Source organism: Phyllostomus hastatus, unplaced genomic scaffold, assembly GCF_019186645.2.
Source record: "Phyllostomus hastatus isolate PE091 unplaced genomic scaffold, TTU_PhHast_1.1 phas_scaffold_501, whole genome shotgun sequence".
In the NCBI taxonomy this organism is placed as follows: Eukaryota; Metazoa; Chordata; class Mammalia; order Chiroptera; family Phyllostomidae; genus Phyllostomus; species Phyllostomus hastatus.
This window is the reverse complement of record NW_025334033.1, coordinates 9,764,083-9,781,657: the sequence shown is the minus strand read 5'-3', so window position 1 is coordinate 9,781,657 and position 17,575 is coordinate 9,764,083. Positions and strand designations below refer to the sequence as shown.

General features: G+C 37.0%; 1 protein-coding gene across 16 annotated transcripts in view; it reads right to left on the bottom strand.

Annotated features, from left to right (window-relative positions):
- MGA (MAX dimerization protein MGA) overlaps nucleotides 1-17,575 on the bottom strand; it is a 159,584-nt gene that overhangs the window by 25,684 nt on the left and 116,325 nt on the right. For 11 of the 16 annotated variants that reach the window (XM_045822092.1, XM_045822090.1, XM_045822089.1 and 8 more), the window contains 5 exons: nucleotides 10,817-11,043; nucleotides 8,914-9,084; nucleotides 8,225-8,297; nucleotides 3,286-3,803; nucleotides 740-1,037 (listed from right to left, as the gene is read on the bottom strand). In XM_045822092.1, coding sequence (XP_045678048.1) covers nucleotides 740-1,037; nucleotides 3,286-3,803; nucleotides 8,225-8,297; nucleotides 8,914-9,084; nucleotides 10,817-11,043 — 1,287 coding nt within the window. The remainder of the gene's footprint in view (nucleotides 1-739; nucleotides 1,038-3,285; nucleotides 3,804-8,224; nucleotides 8,298-8,913; nucleotides 9,085-10,816; nucleotides 11,044-17,575) is intronic. The other 5 variants (XM_045822096.1, XM_045822097.1, XM_045822103.1 and 2 more) reach the window with 3 other exon arrangements.

Sequence of the window (17,575 nt, the reverse complement as noted above, 5' to 3'; positions counted from 1 at the left end):
CAGCATTCAGCCAGAGACTTCAATTTTCTATTGGAAGAAAAAATACAGTAATTGACAATTTAACTTAACATTCCTTAAAAAAAAAAAAAAAAAGATTTGAAACAACAGAGAAATTCAATAAACTAACTGTATATACTCTCAATGCTAAAACACAAATGGCTTTCAAGAAAGTAATCTATTACAGACTCTAGCACTAAAATGTTAAGCAAAACAGGTTCTCATTCACAGAACAGGGATGATCAGAATAAAGCAATGTTTCCAAAATTATGCTTTACAAGAGCCTTCTATACTTTAAGCCTATACTACCTCAACCCACTTTGATTTTGCTAGCTCTATGGTTTCATAAGTTCAAGGAACATACATATATGATTGGTACCAGTCCTTGTAGGAATAATATTAAATTAGGAAAAGTATTTAAGAATACGTCTTCTGTTTTTAAAATAAAAAACAAAATTTAAAACCTAAGTCTTTTCTACATTAATAAAAGTCTAAAAGTCTGTGAAATAACACTAAATTTAACCAGAGTTCAATTCATCTAGTATTATAGGTCATCAGAAGAGTCCCCAAAAAGTTAAAAAAAAAAAAAAGAATAAGAAAGAAACTGAGCAAGATAGACACTGAGAATAAAAATAATGCCAAATTCTTTATTTCTCTTATTTTTACAACCTCCATATCGTATCCACTGGCCCAGCATCAAGTTTCATGCCTTTCCAAAACATATTTGTATATCCCAACTTACCAATTGGTCTTTTTGCAGGGACAAATGCCTTCGGATTCTTCCCAGGGCGGTTTGTTGTAGTGCCGGAAGAGGATGCCATTTTGGAATTGGATGTTGAAGGCAACAGGGTACGTGGTTTCCTGGATGCAGCCACCTTGGCATTGGATGCTACCTTGGAGATGACAGTACTGAGGGTTGAGAGGTCCAGGACTGAGGGTCGCAACCTGCCTGTGATATAAGCAGCTAGCCTATTGGCTGGATGCAATGCCCCCATCTGTCCCAATAGCAACTTAGCCTGCGGGTAACTCTTACCATTAACCTGAAACAAGTGGCAAAGAGAAATTCTGTAAAGATAAAATTCTCTTTCTAACTCATCTCCCTTGACAGGGGTTTCATTTTAACAAGGTTTTAAAAGTCTATTGTGCAGATTTAAAGGGAAAAAATGGACTTTTCCCATTTGGCATAATCTGAGTAATTAAACTAGGAGGTGAAAAGAAAATGCCATTATCTGACATCCTGAACTAATACTTCATTTTGGTAATTTGGAAACAGAGAATTTAAAAAACTCATCATATCTGCATCCTAGAAATGTAAAAGATAGTCAAATCTAAGGAATCATCCAGTTTTTTACCTGTCAATAAGCAATTCTGATTAAGTTATTAACAACCATCAGCAAAAAAAAATGACTAACAGTGTTCTCCAGAATCTCTGACAAGATCAGAGAGGCCCAATGAAGCCCTCTCACAAGAGTTCTTTCAAACTATCCTTCACATTTGGGAAATATATGGTGGGTCTACAATAACCTAAGTCACAAAGTGACCTCCATTTTCAGTTTTCTAAAAACTCAACTTTGCAGGTATTTTCTTCATCTCTTAGATAAAACTCGGGCTCAAGATAAATGTTAGTAGAAACTCATTGTAATTTTTGAAATAGTCACTAATTTCTCAAAAGAAAAAAAAGCAATGAATGAAGTAAAGATTTTTCTCTACTGGCTGAGTTGAGACTATTTTTGGAAGCAGAATCAGTTTTGTTTTTGTTTTTTTGTGTGTGTGTGTTTTTTTTTTAAGAAAGAAAACAAAAACTTCCCAAGTTTCTCACCCACGTTCTCTAAGTCATAATGCTGGATGGCTATAAACAAGAGATTCTTTTTTTTGTCTCTCCTTTATATCACTTAAGAGGAAGGCATAGAGTGAGGTGGAAAAGCTCAGATTTTCCAAATTAATAAGGAACTGGTGAGGAGAATCGCTACCACAAGCTACTCTCTCTTCAAAGACACAAAACATAATTACTCTCTGCTACTTAAGTAAAATTGTTATTATTCCCAGACAAATCAGCCATGTCTTTGCCTTTGTTTGGTATAAAGAATATGATCATTCCATCCTGAAGTGAACTTAACCTTATGGTTTTTCAGGCTCTGTGGTGTTCAGATCAGATATTCCTAATTGGCTTCTTTGGGACTGACTCTGAATACCACTCAGCAGCTTCCCCAAAAGTCCACAGTAACCTGACTCCTTATGCAAATTTGCATTTTATGGTGGCTTTCTAAGTCCCAGACAGGAGAAGAGAACACAATTTCTATGCCTGTATTTCAGGGAGTCTAGTCTCTCTAGAAATTACCTCAGATTAAGTCTCTGCTCTCAAAGCATCAGTTAATAAATGAAATAAAGACAAAACATTGTTCTCCTTATCATAAAAGAGTTTAAGAAACACCAACAGAAGCAGTTATATAAAACCACCAAGAATCAACTGCAATAGAAAGTTTTTAACTAAGTAGATCATCCATCCATATTATCATTGGAACAGTCCTTAGCCCAGAGCAGTGGTCAAACTAATTAATAAAGTCAAGTAACCTTAGCAATAATGTCAAACATGTCCACACATTTGCTATGTGGATATAAAAGTGCATTTAATGTCTCTAAGCAAAAGGAGAAAACCTTTTTTACTGATTACATTTTAATTCAGAACTTCTCTTTCTAAAGAATTTTCTACATGCCAGGGTAGTTTTACTAATACAACCTGCCTGAATTACTGAACAGAAAGGATAGAGATATTTGTCCTACAACAATGGTTACACTGGCAAAAACCCTATGAATCATATAAAGAAAAAAATCTTCAGCACATTGTGGCTCATTTTTTTAAATTTTATGTATTTGAGTAACACCTTACTAAATTAAAATTTTCTCCAGTTTTCCAAACATATACTGCCTATTTTAAAATCAATTTCGCCTTGTTTTATTTTGAAAGCTTTCTGCTAGTAATTCCAAGAACTAACCTGAATCCCTTACTATCGTTGCTTGGTTGCCAAAGTATCACTAGAGCCCAGGCAATAAAGAGCGCAGAACAACTTTCTGAGAAGACTAGGCTCCACAATTGTTTACAAATGTGCAAAAAATTCACTCTAGGTATGCATCTAACCTAGGCCTATTACAAAAAGAGATAATGATTTTGTTACCCAGTTCCCAGGAAATGTGAAGATAAATGATATAAGGCCCACAAAGGGCTCTGAAAAATAAAGATGTTACCTAAGTACAAAAAGGTACTGCACCCAGATTAAAGATAATTCTCACCTGGATAAGCCCAGATGTGCTTGAACTGGGTTTACGTTTATAGGCCACAAGCTTCCCTGCAGGAGAAAGCCCTGCATAAAAGGGCAGACCTTTGCCTCCATGTAATCTCTCCCTCACTGAATCCAGGGCATCTGTCTGCACAGGAGAGATATCATCCATTTTCCCAGGGGATAATGGACCATCAGGAGTCTCTGATCCAGATTTCTCAGCCATATCATCTTGGTCTTGACATGATGGCATAGAGATTTTCACACGAGAAGAATAAACAGGGGGGTTCTTCTCACCCCGGCTCTTTCGCTGAGAAGCCAACTCAATGATGAAGCTGCCCACCTTAAGTGACTGTGGCATGTTGCTATTGATGTGCTGGGATAAGATGCTCAAGATCTTGTTCCTATCCTCCTCCCAGTTGCAGTCTGAGATGATTTCTATCAGTTTGGTGGGACCACCAGGTGACCTCTGATGCACATAGGAGGTAGAAGAGGATTCCCCTTCGTTACAGGAAGACTTCCAGCTCTTTTCTGATAGAGAATTGAAAGATATTTCTGCATCACAGCATTTTATACTCAACTTTGAAAGACTTATATTTTCCCTAAAAGCTCAGAAAAATGCCAGGCATACAGAAATTCAACAGCTGCCCAGTGTCCCATTTCCATGTATTTTTTCAATGATAATTTAACACTCATAATTTTGGAGTTTTCCAGGAAAAAGAAATATTCCAGAGAATCAGGCTATAACAGTCGTCATTGCCTGAAACCTAGGCTCTCTAGTAAAAAGAGAGTCCCACTTAAGACTGCTCTAAAAATTCATAAATATTACCTGAGAAAGCGTTATCCTGCAAACAAAGCATAACCAATACAAGCAAGGTTAAAGCTTATTCAGTATAGTGTTCTGCTATCCGTATAGGCAAAGCAAGGATACTCGCCAGATGCTCTGACGAATACAGGGTAGGGCAATACATGTGATAGGTGGAGTCAATCCTAAAAAATAGCAACAGACAGTGTTTTGGTATTTTAAAAAGTGTGCTCTACCTCTAATTTCCTTTTTAAAAAATATTTTATTTATTTATTTTTAGGCCAAGAAGAGGGAGGGAGAGAAACATCAATGTTTGGTTGCCTTCTGCACACCCTGCACCAGGGAACCTGGCCCATAACCCAGGAACGTGCTCCGACTGGGAATTGAACCTGCGACCATTTGGTTCACAAGCCAGCACTCAATCCACGAAGCCACACTAGCCGGGACATCTAATTTCTACTACAAATACTTCTGAATTACTTTTGTACATATAGATATGATTGCTCTACTTCCACATTACTCAACTCACCATATTTTATATTCATGGCAACATGTTAACTAGATGTCTATTTCATTAAAACCTAAATTTCTACAGCAGAACCTCTCAAAGTTCTACAGTTACAGGTATGTCAGAATATAGATCCTACCCAACAGGCTCCTCAACTTACCTCAGTGTGCTATAAAAAAAAATGTTTCACTTTTTGTGAGTGTAATGAGATTTAAAACAAAAAGTTGGAAACCACTGCTTAAGTATCTAAAGTGTTAGGAAACAAAACCAAAAACAAATAGTTAATTTACTAGACATTACCTCTCATCAAATTTGGCAGTAGCCTCTGGTAGATAAATATCAGTGATATTCCTTCCTTTCTCCCTCTACATTTCTCCAACAGCAATAGCTATTGAGAACCCAAGGGAAAATTTCAATAGCTAATGATGCCAATATGACTGAGGTTTTAAAAGAAGTTTAAAAATGAAAATCACTTACAAGACAGAGATGTCTATTTTCACCACTCTTATTCAATACAGTACTGAATTCCTAGCCACAGCAATCACACAAGAACAAATAAAAGGCATCCAAACTGGAAAGGAAGAAGTAAAACTGTCATTATTTGCAGATGACATGACACTGTATAGAGGGAACCAGGAAGATTCCACCAAAAAACTACCAGAACTGATAAATAAATTGAGTCAAGCAGCAGGATACAAAACTAAATAAATAAGTCAGAATTATCAACTGCATTTTTATATATGAATAATGAACTATCAGAAAGGGAAACCAAGAAAACCATCCCATTTAAAATTCCTTCAAATAAATAAATAAATAGCCAGCCTTGGTTGGTGTGGCTCAGTGGATTGAGTGCCAGCCTGCGAACCAAAGAGTTGCCAGCTCAATTCCCAGTCAGGGCATAAGCCTGAGTTGCGGGCTGGGTCCCAGGTTGGGGGTGTGCAAGAGGCAACCACACACTGATGTTTCTCTCCTCTTTCTCCCTCCCTTCCCTTCTCTCTAAAATTGAATGAATGAATGAATGAATGAATGAAAGAAATACCTAGGAATAAATGAACCAAAGAAGTAAAAGACTCGTACTCAGCCCTGGCTGGCGTAGCTCTGTGGATTGAGCACAGGCTGTGAACCAAAGCATCCCAGGTTCAACTCCCAGGCAGGGCACATGCCTGGGTTGCAGGCCAGGTGCCCAGTGGGGGCCACATGAGAGGCAACCACACACTGATGTTTCTCTCCCTCTCTTCCCTTCTCTCTAAAAATAAATAAATAAAATTTTTAAAAAAAAAAGACTCGTACTCAGAAAACAGTAAGATACTGAAGAAAAAAATGGAAGATACTAATAAATGGAAGCATGTACTATGTTCATGGATATAAAAAAATGATCATTAAAATGTCCATATTACCCAAAGCAATCTACAGAATCAACACAATTCCTATCAAAATACCAACAGCATTTTTCACAGAACTAGAGCAAATTATCCAAAAATTTATACAGAACCACAAAAAATATAAATGGCCACAGCAATCTTGAGGAAGTAGAACAAAGTTGGAAGTATCACACTACGTGATATCAAACTATACTGCAAGACTACAGAAATCAAAACAGCATGGTACTGGCATTAAACAAATGAATCAATGGAACAGAATAGAAAGCCTAGAAATAAAACCATGCCTATACAGGCAAGTATTATTAAATAAAGAAGGCAAGAATATACAATGAGATAAAGATAGTCTACTCAATAAACAGTTTGGGGAAATATGAACACATATGGGGGAAAAATGAAACGACCACCTTCTTAAACCATATACAAAAAAAATTCAAAATGGACTAAAGACTTAAATGTAAGACTCTAACCCATAAAATTCCTAGAAAACATATGAAGTAAAATCTCTGACATTTCTATTACCAATATTTTTTTCTGACATATCTCCTTAGACAAGGGAAACAAAAGAAAAAATAAACAAGACTACATTAAACTAAAAAACTTTTGAACAGGAAAGTAAACTATCAACAAAATAAAAAGACAACGTGCTAAATGAAGAAAGATATTCACCAACGGTACATCCAGTAAACAGTTAATATTCAAAATACAGGGTAGGACAAAAGTAGGTTTACAGTTGTTGGTATGGAAAATAATACAATAATAAATAGTAATTCAAGAATAGCCCTGGCTGGTGAGACTCAGTGGACTGAGTGCTGGCCTGTGAACCAAAGGGTCACCAACTCTACTCCCATCAGGGCATATGCCTGGGTTGTGGGCCAGGTCCCCAGTTGGGGGCATATGAGAGGCAACCACATATTGATATTTCTCTCCCTCCCTTCCCCTCTCTCTGAGAATTAAATGTTTAAACAAACAAAAATAATAAATTCTGTGTTTTATGTACTCACAACTGTAAACCTACTTTTTCCTCACCCCATATAAGGAACTCATACAACTCAACACCAAAAATATAAAATTAAATTAAAAAATAAAATATGAGCAGAGGACCTAAACAGACACTTCTCCAAAGAGAACATACAGATGGCTAGTAGACATATGAGAAGATGCTCAACATCACTAATTGTCATAGAAATGCAAAGTAAAACCACAATGAGATTTCATCTCACACCTGGCAGAATGGTTATTATCAGTAAATAAACAAACAAGTGTTGTCAAGGATGTGTTGGTGGCAATACAGATTGATGCAGCCACTGTGGAAAACAGTATGGAGGTTCCTCGAAAAACTAAAAATAGAACTGCCTTATGACCCAGCAATTCCACCCTGGGTCTGTATCTGAAGAACCCAAAACACTAATTCTCAAGAATATGTGCATCCACATGTTTGCCACCGCGTTATTTACTTTAACCAAGACGTGGAAGTATCCCAAGTGCCCATTCACAGCCAAGTGGATAAAAATGTTGTGGTACCTATGTATCTACAGTGGAATGTTACTCAGCTTTAAAAAAGAATGAAATCTTACCATTTGCAACATCATGGATGGACCTAGAAGTCATTATTGCTAAAGTGAAATAAGTTAGTCAGAGAAAGACAAATACCATATGATTTCAATTATATGTGGACTCTAAAGAACAAAACAAAGAAAAAATTGAAATGGACTTAGATACCCCAAAAAGACTCATGGCAGAGGGGAAAGGGCTTGAGGGATTAAGTAAGAAAGGTGAAGGGATTAAGAAGTACAAATTGGTAGCTACAAAACAGTCACAGGGATATAAAGTACAGCACAGGAAATACAGTCAATAATATTGTAATAATTATGCATGGTGCTAGGTGGGTACTGGAAATATCAGGGGAAATACTTGAAGTTTATGATTGTCTAACCACTATGCTATATACCTGAAACATACAAAATAATATTAAATGTAAACTGTAATTGAAGAATTAAATTTTTAAAAAATCACTGACTTCATCCTAAATGCCCCTTACAACATACCACAGCAATGAATGATTTTATTTGTTCGAACAGGTGATAAAGAGACTAAAACAACAGGAAAAAACTTATCTGTCATCTCTATTTTTAGCAGAAGCTAGAAACAGGGTAGGTGGACATATTTTGGATTAGTAGTTTTCGTTTGCTCTCATTTTTATTATACTCTGTACCTATATAATTACTATCAAATGATAAGATCTTGCTTTCATGCTGACCTTGTGATTTATCAGAATCATCCTCCAGGTCACTGGTAATTGGTTTCAAGGGCTGATGTTCAGCATCGAGCTCCTGAAGAATGAAACAACACAGAAATACTTCAATTTGACACATTTAATATCAATAGACTAAAACATAAGTGTTTAAATCTCTCAAAAAAGTCTGAAACAATAAAAAGATTAAAATGGCCACAGCTTCAGAAATTTCTATCATACATATATTACTATCATATTACATAGTCCTCGGCAAAAACAAGCAGATTTGCTCAGCAATAATATTCTTGATAGTGACTGAGTCACAAAGAAAGGAATTTACATTGTATTTTATAGTGTATTTTAGTAAAGAAGGAAAAATGTTTGCTGTTTAATGGGCCATGCTTCAATTATTTAGAAATTTCACCAATGTGACAAGATACCAATCCTAACAATTACAGATAAATGATTTAATTAAAACTAAAAGTGTTCAAAAATTTATTCCAGCATTAAAAAAGTTAATACTTTAAAAAACCCTGATAAATTTATTTCCTAAAATAAGTATGCAGAAAAACAAATAAATTGATATACACATCAAGTAAGCCTTCTCTGCCCCACAAGAATTATTCCAAATTATTCTGATAGTAGTGGAAAATCTAATACCAAATACAGGAAAATGAAAATTAAAAAGAGAAATTATGCAGTAAGTAATTCACCTTTGCATTACAGTTCTTGGGACTAGAGTGACATGAACTGGGCTGCTGAAATGATGGGGATGGTGACAGCTGTCTCTGTTCCTCCTTTTTTCGTTCGTATACTCGAACTCGGGCACAAGTCATCATACTTTCAAAGTACAAGTAGACAGGATCCTTGTCCTCTTCCCGAATCTGTAAGTTTCATACAACAAAACATTACAAATGTTGGAGGGAAAAAGTCTCCTAGACTCAAAAACAAAGGTTGTTTAACTTTCCATTATAATACTTGAAATTTAAAATGCAAGATTTAAAGTTAAATATTACAAATACAGTTCATATGTGTTGAATCTTGGAGGAATCAGAAAGAATAGGATTCTCTACTGAAAAATTTCAGATCACACCCTGGCTGGTGTGGCTCAGTGGATTGAGTGCTGGCCTGCAAAACAAAGGGTCATCAGTTCAATTCGCAGTCAGGGCAAATCAGGGCACATGCCTGGGTTTCAGGCCAGGTCCCCCGTTGGGGGTATGCAAGAGGCAACCACACACTGATGTTTCCCTCCCCCTTTTTCTCCCTCCCTTCTCCTCTAAAAATAAATAAATAAAATCTCTAAAAAAGAATTTCAGATCACACCAGAGAAGTATTTCTCAAATGATCTGTAGTGAAGAATACATTTCTTAATACCAGTCTAATACACACTGCTTGTAAAATACAAAATTACTAGAAAAATACAAAATAGATCACTAGAAAAACAAAAGATGTAAAATATAAGCCCAAGTTTTTAGTATTAATAGATTTAATAGATGTAAAATGACTATCAACCTACTATAAGTTTCTAAATATTTACCCTTCTTTTCCATAAGTACTTATTTTACCACAGACTAGTAATAGTTTAGATCAGCACTGGTAAAGACCTTTATTCAATTTCATCAAATGGGAAGACTGAAATGGATTTAATAATCAGAAATGCTTATCAGCTCTTCTACCTATCAGTCTTCACATAATCTATTAACAATTATTTTAAAAACTTTAGTTTTTGCTTAAAAAATGAGTTACTTTTTAAAGCTTTTTCTTAATTATTTTCTATTAATAACATGTACTACATCTCAATTACTCAATATACAACAATACAAGAATACAGTTTATTTATTTTTTTAATCCTCAACTGAGGATATTCCACCCCCCCACCCCCAGCTTGCACCGCCACTGCTTTTAGAGACAGAGGAAGGGAAAGAAAGAAATATCAATTGAGAGAGAACCATAAACTGGCTGCCTTCTGCATATGCCCTGACGGGAGACCAAACCAGTAACCTAAGCAAGTGCCCCAACTGAGAATCAAACTGGCAACCTTTCAGTTTGCAGGCCAACACCCAACCGGGACATACCAGCCAGTGTGGAATAATAGTATTTTAACAGACTTTTTTTTGCAAGTCAGGTTTTTTAAAAATCCCATCTTTATATGATCCTCCTGAAGAGAGATTTGGCTATACATAAGAATTACTATTACTAACCTCTACTTTTATGACATTTTTTAAGTGCCAGTATCTAAACTAATTAAATCAGAAAAGAAATGACTTACAGGCATATTACCTGAAAGCACAAGGACTCACAAAATATAAACCAAAGATTTGGTTGAAACCTATCATCTTTTCAAATGATTTTTGCAATTTGCAGTAAGATCAAACTCCAGCCCTGACCAGTGTGGCTCAGTTGGTTAGGCATCGTCCCACAAAGTGAAGTCACCAGGTTCAATTACCGGTCACCACACGTGCCCAGATTGCAAGTTTGGTCCCCGATCAAGAAATGTACAAGAGGCAAACAACTGGTGTTGCTCTCATACATCGTTGTTTTATTCCCTTTCTCCCTCTCTTCCTCTCTAAAACTAAATAAATGAAATCTTAAAAAAAGATGAAACTCTAGGCTTACCACAGGATTGGGTTTGGGAGTATATGACCGTGCAGGTTTAATTCCAGTGAGCAGTTTGCCCTTCACAGTAGTAGATGAAACTTCTGGCTGAGGCAATAACAATGGTTTCGTGGGCTCAATGACAGAAGGCGTTGGAATATAAACTGGCTCTGGATCTACTTCACCTTCTACTTTCACCCACAATGGATAATGTCGAACGGGCTGTTCAGGTTCTGTTTCACATATAGCTTAACAAGAGGAAGCATAAGATTTTAGATGCCTTTGGCAACAAAAAGTTCACTGAGGCCTTGCCAATATAAAATACCTCATACAAAGCAGTTAACACATTAACAATCAAACAGATACCCCCTAAAAATCCTTTTGTTACCCTCATGCATCTTAATTATTTATTAACTAAATATTTGTTGAATATTATAAATAAGGTACCATTTTAAGCAACAGAGTGAACACAGCTATGAATAAAGCAAAGGCCTTGACCTCACAGTTATAAAAAGAGAAAATAAACTAATGAACATAAAACATCAAAATAATAAATGCCATGTACAAAAATGAAGCAGGATAAGGAATGAGGAGTTAACAGGAAATTCTACTATAGTTAGCACTGTCAGTAAAGGCCTGCTCTATAATCCTAGAAAGACAATCATTCTACACTACAATTTTTAATTTTACAAGTAACGACAAATATTTATTGAAGCCTACTGTATACCTACACTAAGCACTTAATATATTTTAATTCATTTGACTATCATAGCACTCCTTGAGATATTATTACCCCCATTTTGCAGAAGCTGAGATTCCAGGGAATCTACAATAAGAGGCAGATCAAGAATCAAATGCAGTCAATATGGCTCCAGGGACTGAGATGTTACTATTGCCTTCTGATGACCAACTGTTTTAAAAAATAGCCTAATTCAGTATTAGGAGCCAAAATATATCAATAGAAAAGCACTGAAACCCAACTGAGATGTATTCACACTGTCAAGAAGTTCTATACAGAGGACTTCTGGCCAAGATAGAGGCGTATGTAGACACATGTGCCTCCTCGCACAACCAAGATAGGGACAACAATTTAGAAACAGAATAACAACCAGAACGGACAGAACTGTATGGAAGTCAGACAACCAAGGAGTTAAAATAGACACGTTCGTACAGAGCGGTAGGAGGGACGGAGTCTCGCAACCAGGCAGAGAGGAGTCGTGGCACAAGGAGCAGTGGGCCCAGGCAAGTAAGGCATCCCAGGTGGGCAATAACGCAGCAGGCAGACCCTGGGCCCAGGGTGGCAATGGGCAGATCCAGCAAGGCGGCGATTGTGAAGTGAGTCACTGCATGCAAGGCAGCTGGCTGATCAGGTGGTCCCAGGGTCCCAGCTCTGGGAAAGAGAGCCTTGGGAAACTGATTGAAAACACCTGTGGGGGTTGAAGCTCAGGGAGAGACCCCGAGCCTCACAGGAGAGTGCACTGGAGAGACCCACGAGGTCCTAGAACGCACACAAGCCCACCCACATGGGAATCGGCACCAGAAAGGCCCAGTTTGCTTAGGAGAAGCAGCAGAAGGGACTGAAGTCCGATGGAGAGCGCAGCAAGCGCCATTGTTCCCTCTCAGACGCTGCCCCCACATACAGGGTCACAACCCAGGGACTAGGTTGCCCCGACCTGGTGAACTCCTAAAGCTCCGCCCCTCACTACATAACAGGTGCATCAAGACAAAAAACAAATGGCCCAAATGAAAGAACAGATCAAAGCTCCAGATATAATAAAACTAAGTGACCAAGAGACAACCAACCTACCAGATACACAGTTCAAAGCACTGGTGATCAGGATGTTCACAGAACTGGTTGAATTTGGTCACAAATTAGATGAAAAAAATGAAGGCTACGCTAACTGAAATAAAGGAAAATGCACAGGGGACCAACAGTGATGGGAAGACCACTGGGACTCAAATCAATGGAGTGGAACAGAAAAAAGAAAGAAACCAAACAGAAAAGAATGAAGAAATAAGAATTCAAAAAGATGAGGAGAGGCTTGGGAAACTCCATAACATCTTTAAACATTCCAACATCCAAATTATAAGGGTACCAGAAGGGGAAGAGGAAGAGCACCAAGTGGAAAACTTATTTGAACAATTAAGGAAGAACTTCCCCATTCTGGCAAAGGAAATAGACTTCTGTGAAGTCCAGGAAGCTCAGAGAGTCCCAAAGAAGTTGGACCCAAGGAGGAACACACCAAGGCACATCATAATTACATTCACCAAGATTAAAAATAAGGAGAGAATCCTAGAAGCAGCAAGAGATAAGGGGACAGTCACCTACAAAGGAATTCCCATCAGACTGTCAGCTGATTTCTCAAAAGAGACCTTGCAGGCAAGAAGGGGCTGGAAAGAAGTATTCCAAGTCATGAAAGACAAGGACCTACATCCAAGATTGCTCTATCCAGCAAAGCTTTCATTTAGAATGGAAAGGCAGATAAAGTGCTTCCCACATAAGGTCAAGTTAAAGGAATTCATCATCACCAAGCCCTTGTTATATGAAATGTTAAAGGGACTTATTTAGGAAAAAGATAAAAAAAAATGTATAGTAAAATGACAACAAACTCACAATTATTAACAACCACACCTAAAACAAAAACAAAGCAAACAACTAGAACAGGAATAGAACCACAGAAATAGACATCACATGGAGGGTTAACAACAGGGGAGTGGGAGGAGGAGAGAAGGGGAAAAGGTACAGAGAATAAGTAGCATAGATGGTAGGTAGAAAATAGACAGGGGGAGGGCAAGAATAGTATGGGAAATGTAGAAGCTAAAGAGCTTATGACACATGGACATGAACTAAGGAGGGAGAATGTGGGTGGGAGAGGGTGTGCAAGGTGGAGGGGAATGAAGGGGGGGCAATGGGACAACGGTAATAGCATAATCAATAAAATATATTTTAAAAAATGTAAGCCCTGGCTGGCGTAGCTCAGTGGATTGTGCGCGGGCTGCGAACCAAAGTGTCGCAGGTTCGATTCCCAGTCAGGGTACATGCCTGGGTTGCAGGCCATAACCCCCAGCAACCGCACATTTATGTGTGCGTCTGTCTGTCTGTCTGTCTCTCTCCCCCTTCCTTCCTTCCCTCTCTAAAACACAGATAAATCTTTTTAAGTAGTTTTACACAAAGGAAAACAAATAGAAAATCTAGGTTAAGAGGCTTTATTCTTTAAGCAAACTGCCCAACCCCAAAAGAAAACAGCTATAGAGAAACAAACATTGTATTTTTTAAAAAGATTTTATTTATTTTTAGACAGGGAAAGGAAGTGACAAAGAGAAACATCAATGTTTGGCTGCCTCTCGTGCACTCCACTGGGGACCTGGCCTACAACCCAGGCATATGCCCCCACTGGGAATCGAATCGCAGACCCTTTGGTTTGCAGGCCGGTGCTCAATTCACTGTGCCACACCAGCCAGCACCAAACACTGTATTTTCATAGTCAATCCCCAGAGAGTATGATGTAGCTGGTTCTAAGCCAAAGATCCAAAACCTTTTCCTAAAGTCATGAAATGTGACTAAGCACCATTCTCACTTAATTCAAATAATTTCCCATAACAAAAGAGAATCCAAACTGCTACCTGATTTTGTAAGAAGTATATCTGCTCTGAACATTACGACCCTATTAGTAAAGAACTACTTTGTCTCTAAAGGGCTTGTACAGTCAACATCATTCAGAGCATAAACACAGAATGTTGAATAAAGGCTTAAAGATTTAAAATAGGGAGAAAAAAACCTTCAGAGCTAGAAAGAGATTGAGCCAATTACTTTGCTAGTTGTCAGTCTCTGCTATCCAACTTTCATAACCTAGCTCATTTATCATACTTCAGAAAGACTTCATCTAAGACCCTAGTGTTCATTCATGTATAAATATTTGAATGTTTACTATGTATCAGACTTTGTAGATACAGTAATGAACAAAACTGATAAAAATCCCTGCCTTCATGGAGTTGGGATAAAGAGGGCAAGACAGGCAATAAATAATTTTTAAAAATATATTGTGCCCTGGCTGGCGTAGCTCAGTGGATTGAGCGCAGGCTGCGAACCAAAGTGTGGCAGGTTCGATTCCCAGCCAGGGTACATTCCTGGGTTGCAGGCCATAATCCCCAGCAACCACACATTTCTGTCTCTGTCTCTCTATCTCTCTCTCTCCCCCTCCCTTCTCTAAAAATAAATAAATAAAATCTTAAAAAAAAATATATATATATATATGGTATTGTGGTAAGTGCATATGAGAAAAAGCAAAGCAGAATAGAAAGGAAATAAGTAGCATGTAGGGTGAGTATGCAGGAACATGTATTTTGGGGGGGGGCACTGCAATTTTTAAAAAGGTAACAGGAAATGTGCTTACAATAAAGGGGGTACTATCATTTGGTAAAAAATTTGTCTAGTGTTGCTAATTATTTCATACACATTAATTCTATTACAAAAATAAAAGTGCCTTCAGGGCAAGCATTATTGTCTTTGACCTCTCAATCATCTTTCAAAGATTTTTACACCTCAATAAGCTAAAGACTGTACTAAGTAAAGGTCCCTTTTCATCTTTTTTTTTTTGGACAATAATAGCTACAAAATACACAGTACAGTACTTCAGAAGAAAGTGTCTTATAATGTTTTAAAACGTCTTAATCCCTCATAGAGAATCGAAGACTAAAGTTTCAACTATGGGTAAGTGGTGACTGTAGTAAGTAGGAAAATTCATAAAAGGAGCTGACTGAGAAGGGAAGAGTCCAGTTCTGTTAGTGCGTCAAGACTAAAGTGACAGCCAACATAATCAAATGGGGTAAGCAATAAAAACCAGAACTGTCATTGCCAGAGACTGCATAAGAAACCCTAAAAATGGACAGACTCCCCACAAGGGCAAGAACAACAGACACTGGAAACTATAGAGTCTAAGGAAGAGACTGAAGAAAAGCAAACAGACCCTATGGGACACCACCAAGCAAACCAATATACACAACATGGGAGTTTCAAAAGGAGAAAGAAACAGAGAGACTATTTGAAAAAACAATGGCTGAAAACTTCCCAAATTTGTGGAGAGACATTAACATAAATATCCAAGAAAATCAACAATTGACAAGTAAAATGAACTCAAAAGAGACCCACACTGAAACACATTATCCTCATACTTTAAAAAAAGACAAAAAGAGAATCTTGAAAGCACCAAGATAGAAACAAATCATCATATACAAGGTATCCTCAATAAAAATGAGCATATTATTCATCAAAAACTTTGGAGGCCAGCATATTTGTGGGCCAATGTATTCAAAGTGCAAAAAGGAAAAAAAATCAGCAAGAATCCTGTATCAGGCAAAATTGTCCTTCAAGAGTAAGGGAGATCCTACCGTTTGCAACAGCATGGATGTAACTGGAGAGCATTATTTAAGTGAAATAAGCCAGGTGTTGAGAGACAAATACCATATGATCTCACCTTTAACTGGAGACACTGAATACCCAGAGAAATTGAAATTAAGAACAATCTAACAATAGCCAGAGGGAAGGGGCAAGGGGAAAATGGGGGAAGGGTTTTCAGGAACTACTATAAAGGACACATGGACAAAACCAAGGGGGAGGGTGGAAGCAAGGGAGGGAGGTGGGTTTGGCTGGGGTGAGGGGGAGTGGTGGAGAGAAAATGCAGACAACTGTAATTGAATAACAATAAAATAATTTTTAAAAAATTAAATAAAAGTTAAAAGTTCACCCTAAAAAAAAAAAAGAGTAAGGGAGAAATTAAGAAATTTACAGATAAACAGAAGGTAAGGGAGTTTGTGACCACTAAAACTGTCTCCAAAATATACTCAAGGAATTTCTGCAAAATGAAATGAAGAGACACTAGACAATAACTCAAAGCCATATGGAAAAATAAAGATCTCACTAAAGGTAAACAGATGGCAATTATAAAAGCTAGTACTGTCATAATAATGGCTTTTAATTGAACTTTTTGTGCTGTACAGGATTTAAAGGACTAATACATCTAATGAAAATAAGAAACAATTATTAGTGTGAAAGCTAATATTACTACAACTCTGCTTTGTCATTCCAAAGTCTGTTTTCTACACAATTTACAATACTAATGCATTTTTAAAAATTATTAGTTTATGCCCGGGGGCACACAATGTATAAAGATATAATACTGTGACATCAACAACTGAACAAGGTGAGGGCAGAAGTGTAAAAGAACACAGTTTTTGTATGTTACTGAAGTTAGGTTGGTAAAAATTCATATTAGCGTTATAACTTTAGGATGTTAAATGTAATCTTACAGTAAACACCAAGAAAATAGCTATAGAATATACATTTTTAAAAATGAGAAAGGAATTTAAACTTTTCACTATAAAATATGAACCACAGACAGTAATACAGAAAATAAGGAACAAAGAAACTATAAGGCATATAGAAAACAAACAGCGCTATGACAGAAGTCTCAACTCTCTCTTCATCAGTAATTCCCTTAAATGTAAATAGATTAAATTCTCCCATCAAAAGATATTGGCAAATGTCTTTTGCCAAAAAGACATTGTCTTTAAAAAAAAAAAAAACTAGCAAAATTATTTTAAAAAATGATTAGATTATGTCCTGTCAACGAGAGACTGATATGTGATCCAAAGACACAAGTTGAAAGTGAAAGAGTAGAAGATATTCCATGCAAATAATAACCAAAAAAGAGCAGGGGTGACTTTCCTAGTATCAGACAAAATAAACATTAAATCAAAAAGATTGCAAGAAACAAACAAGGA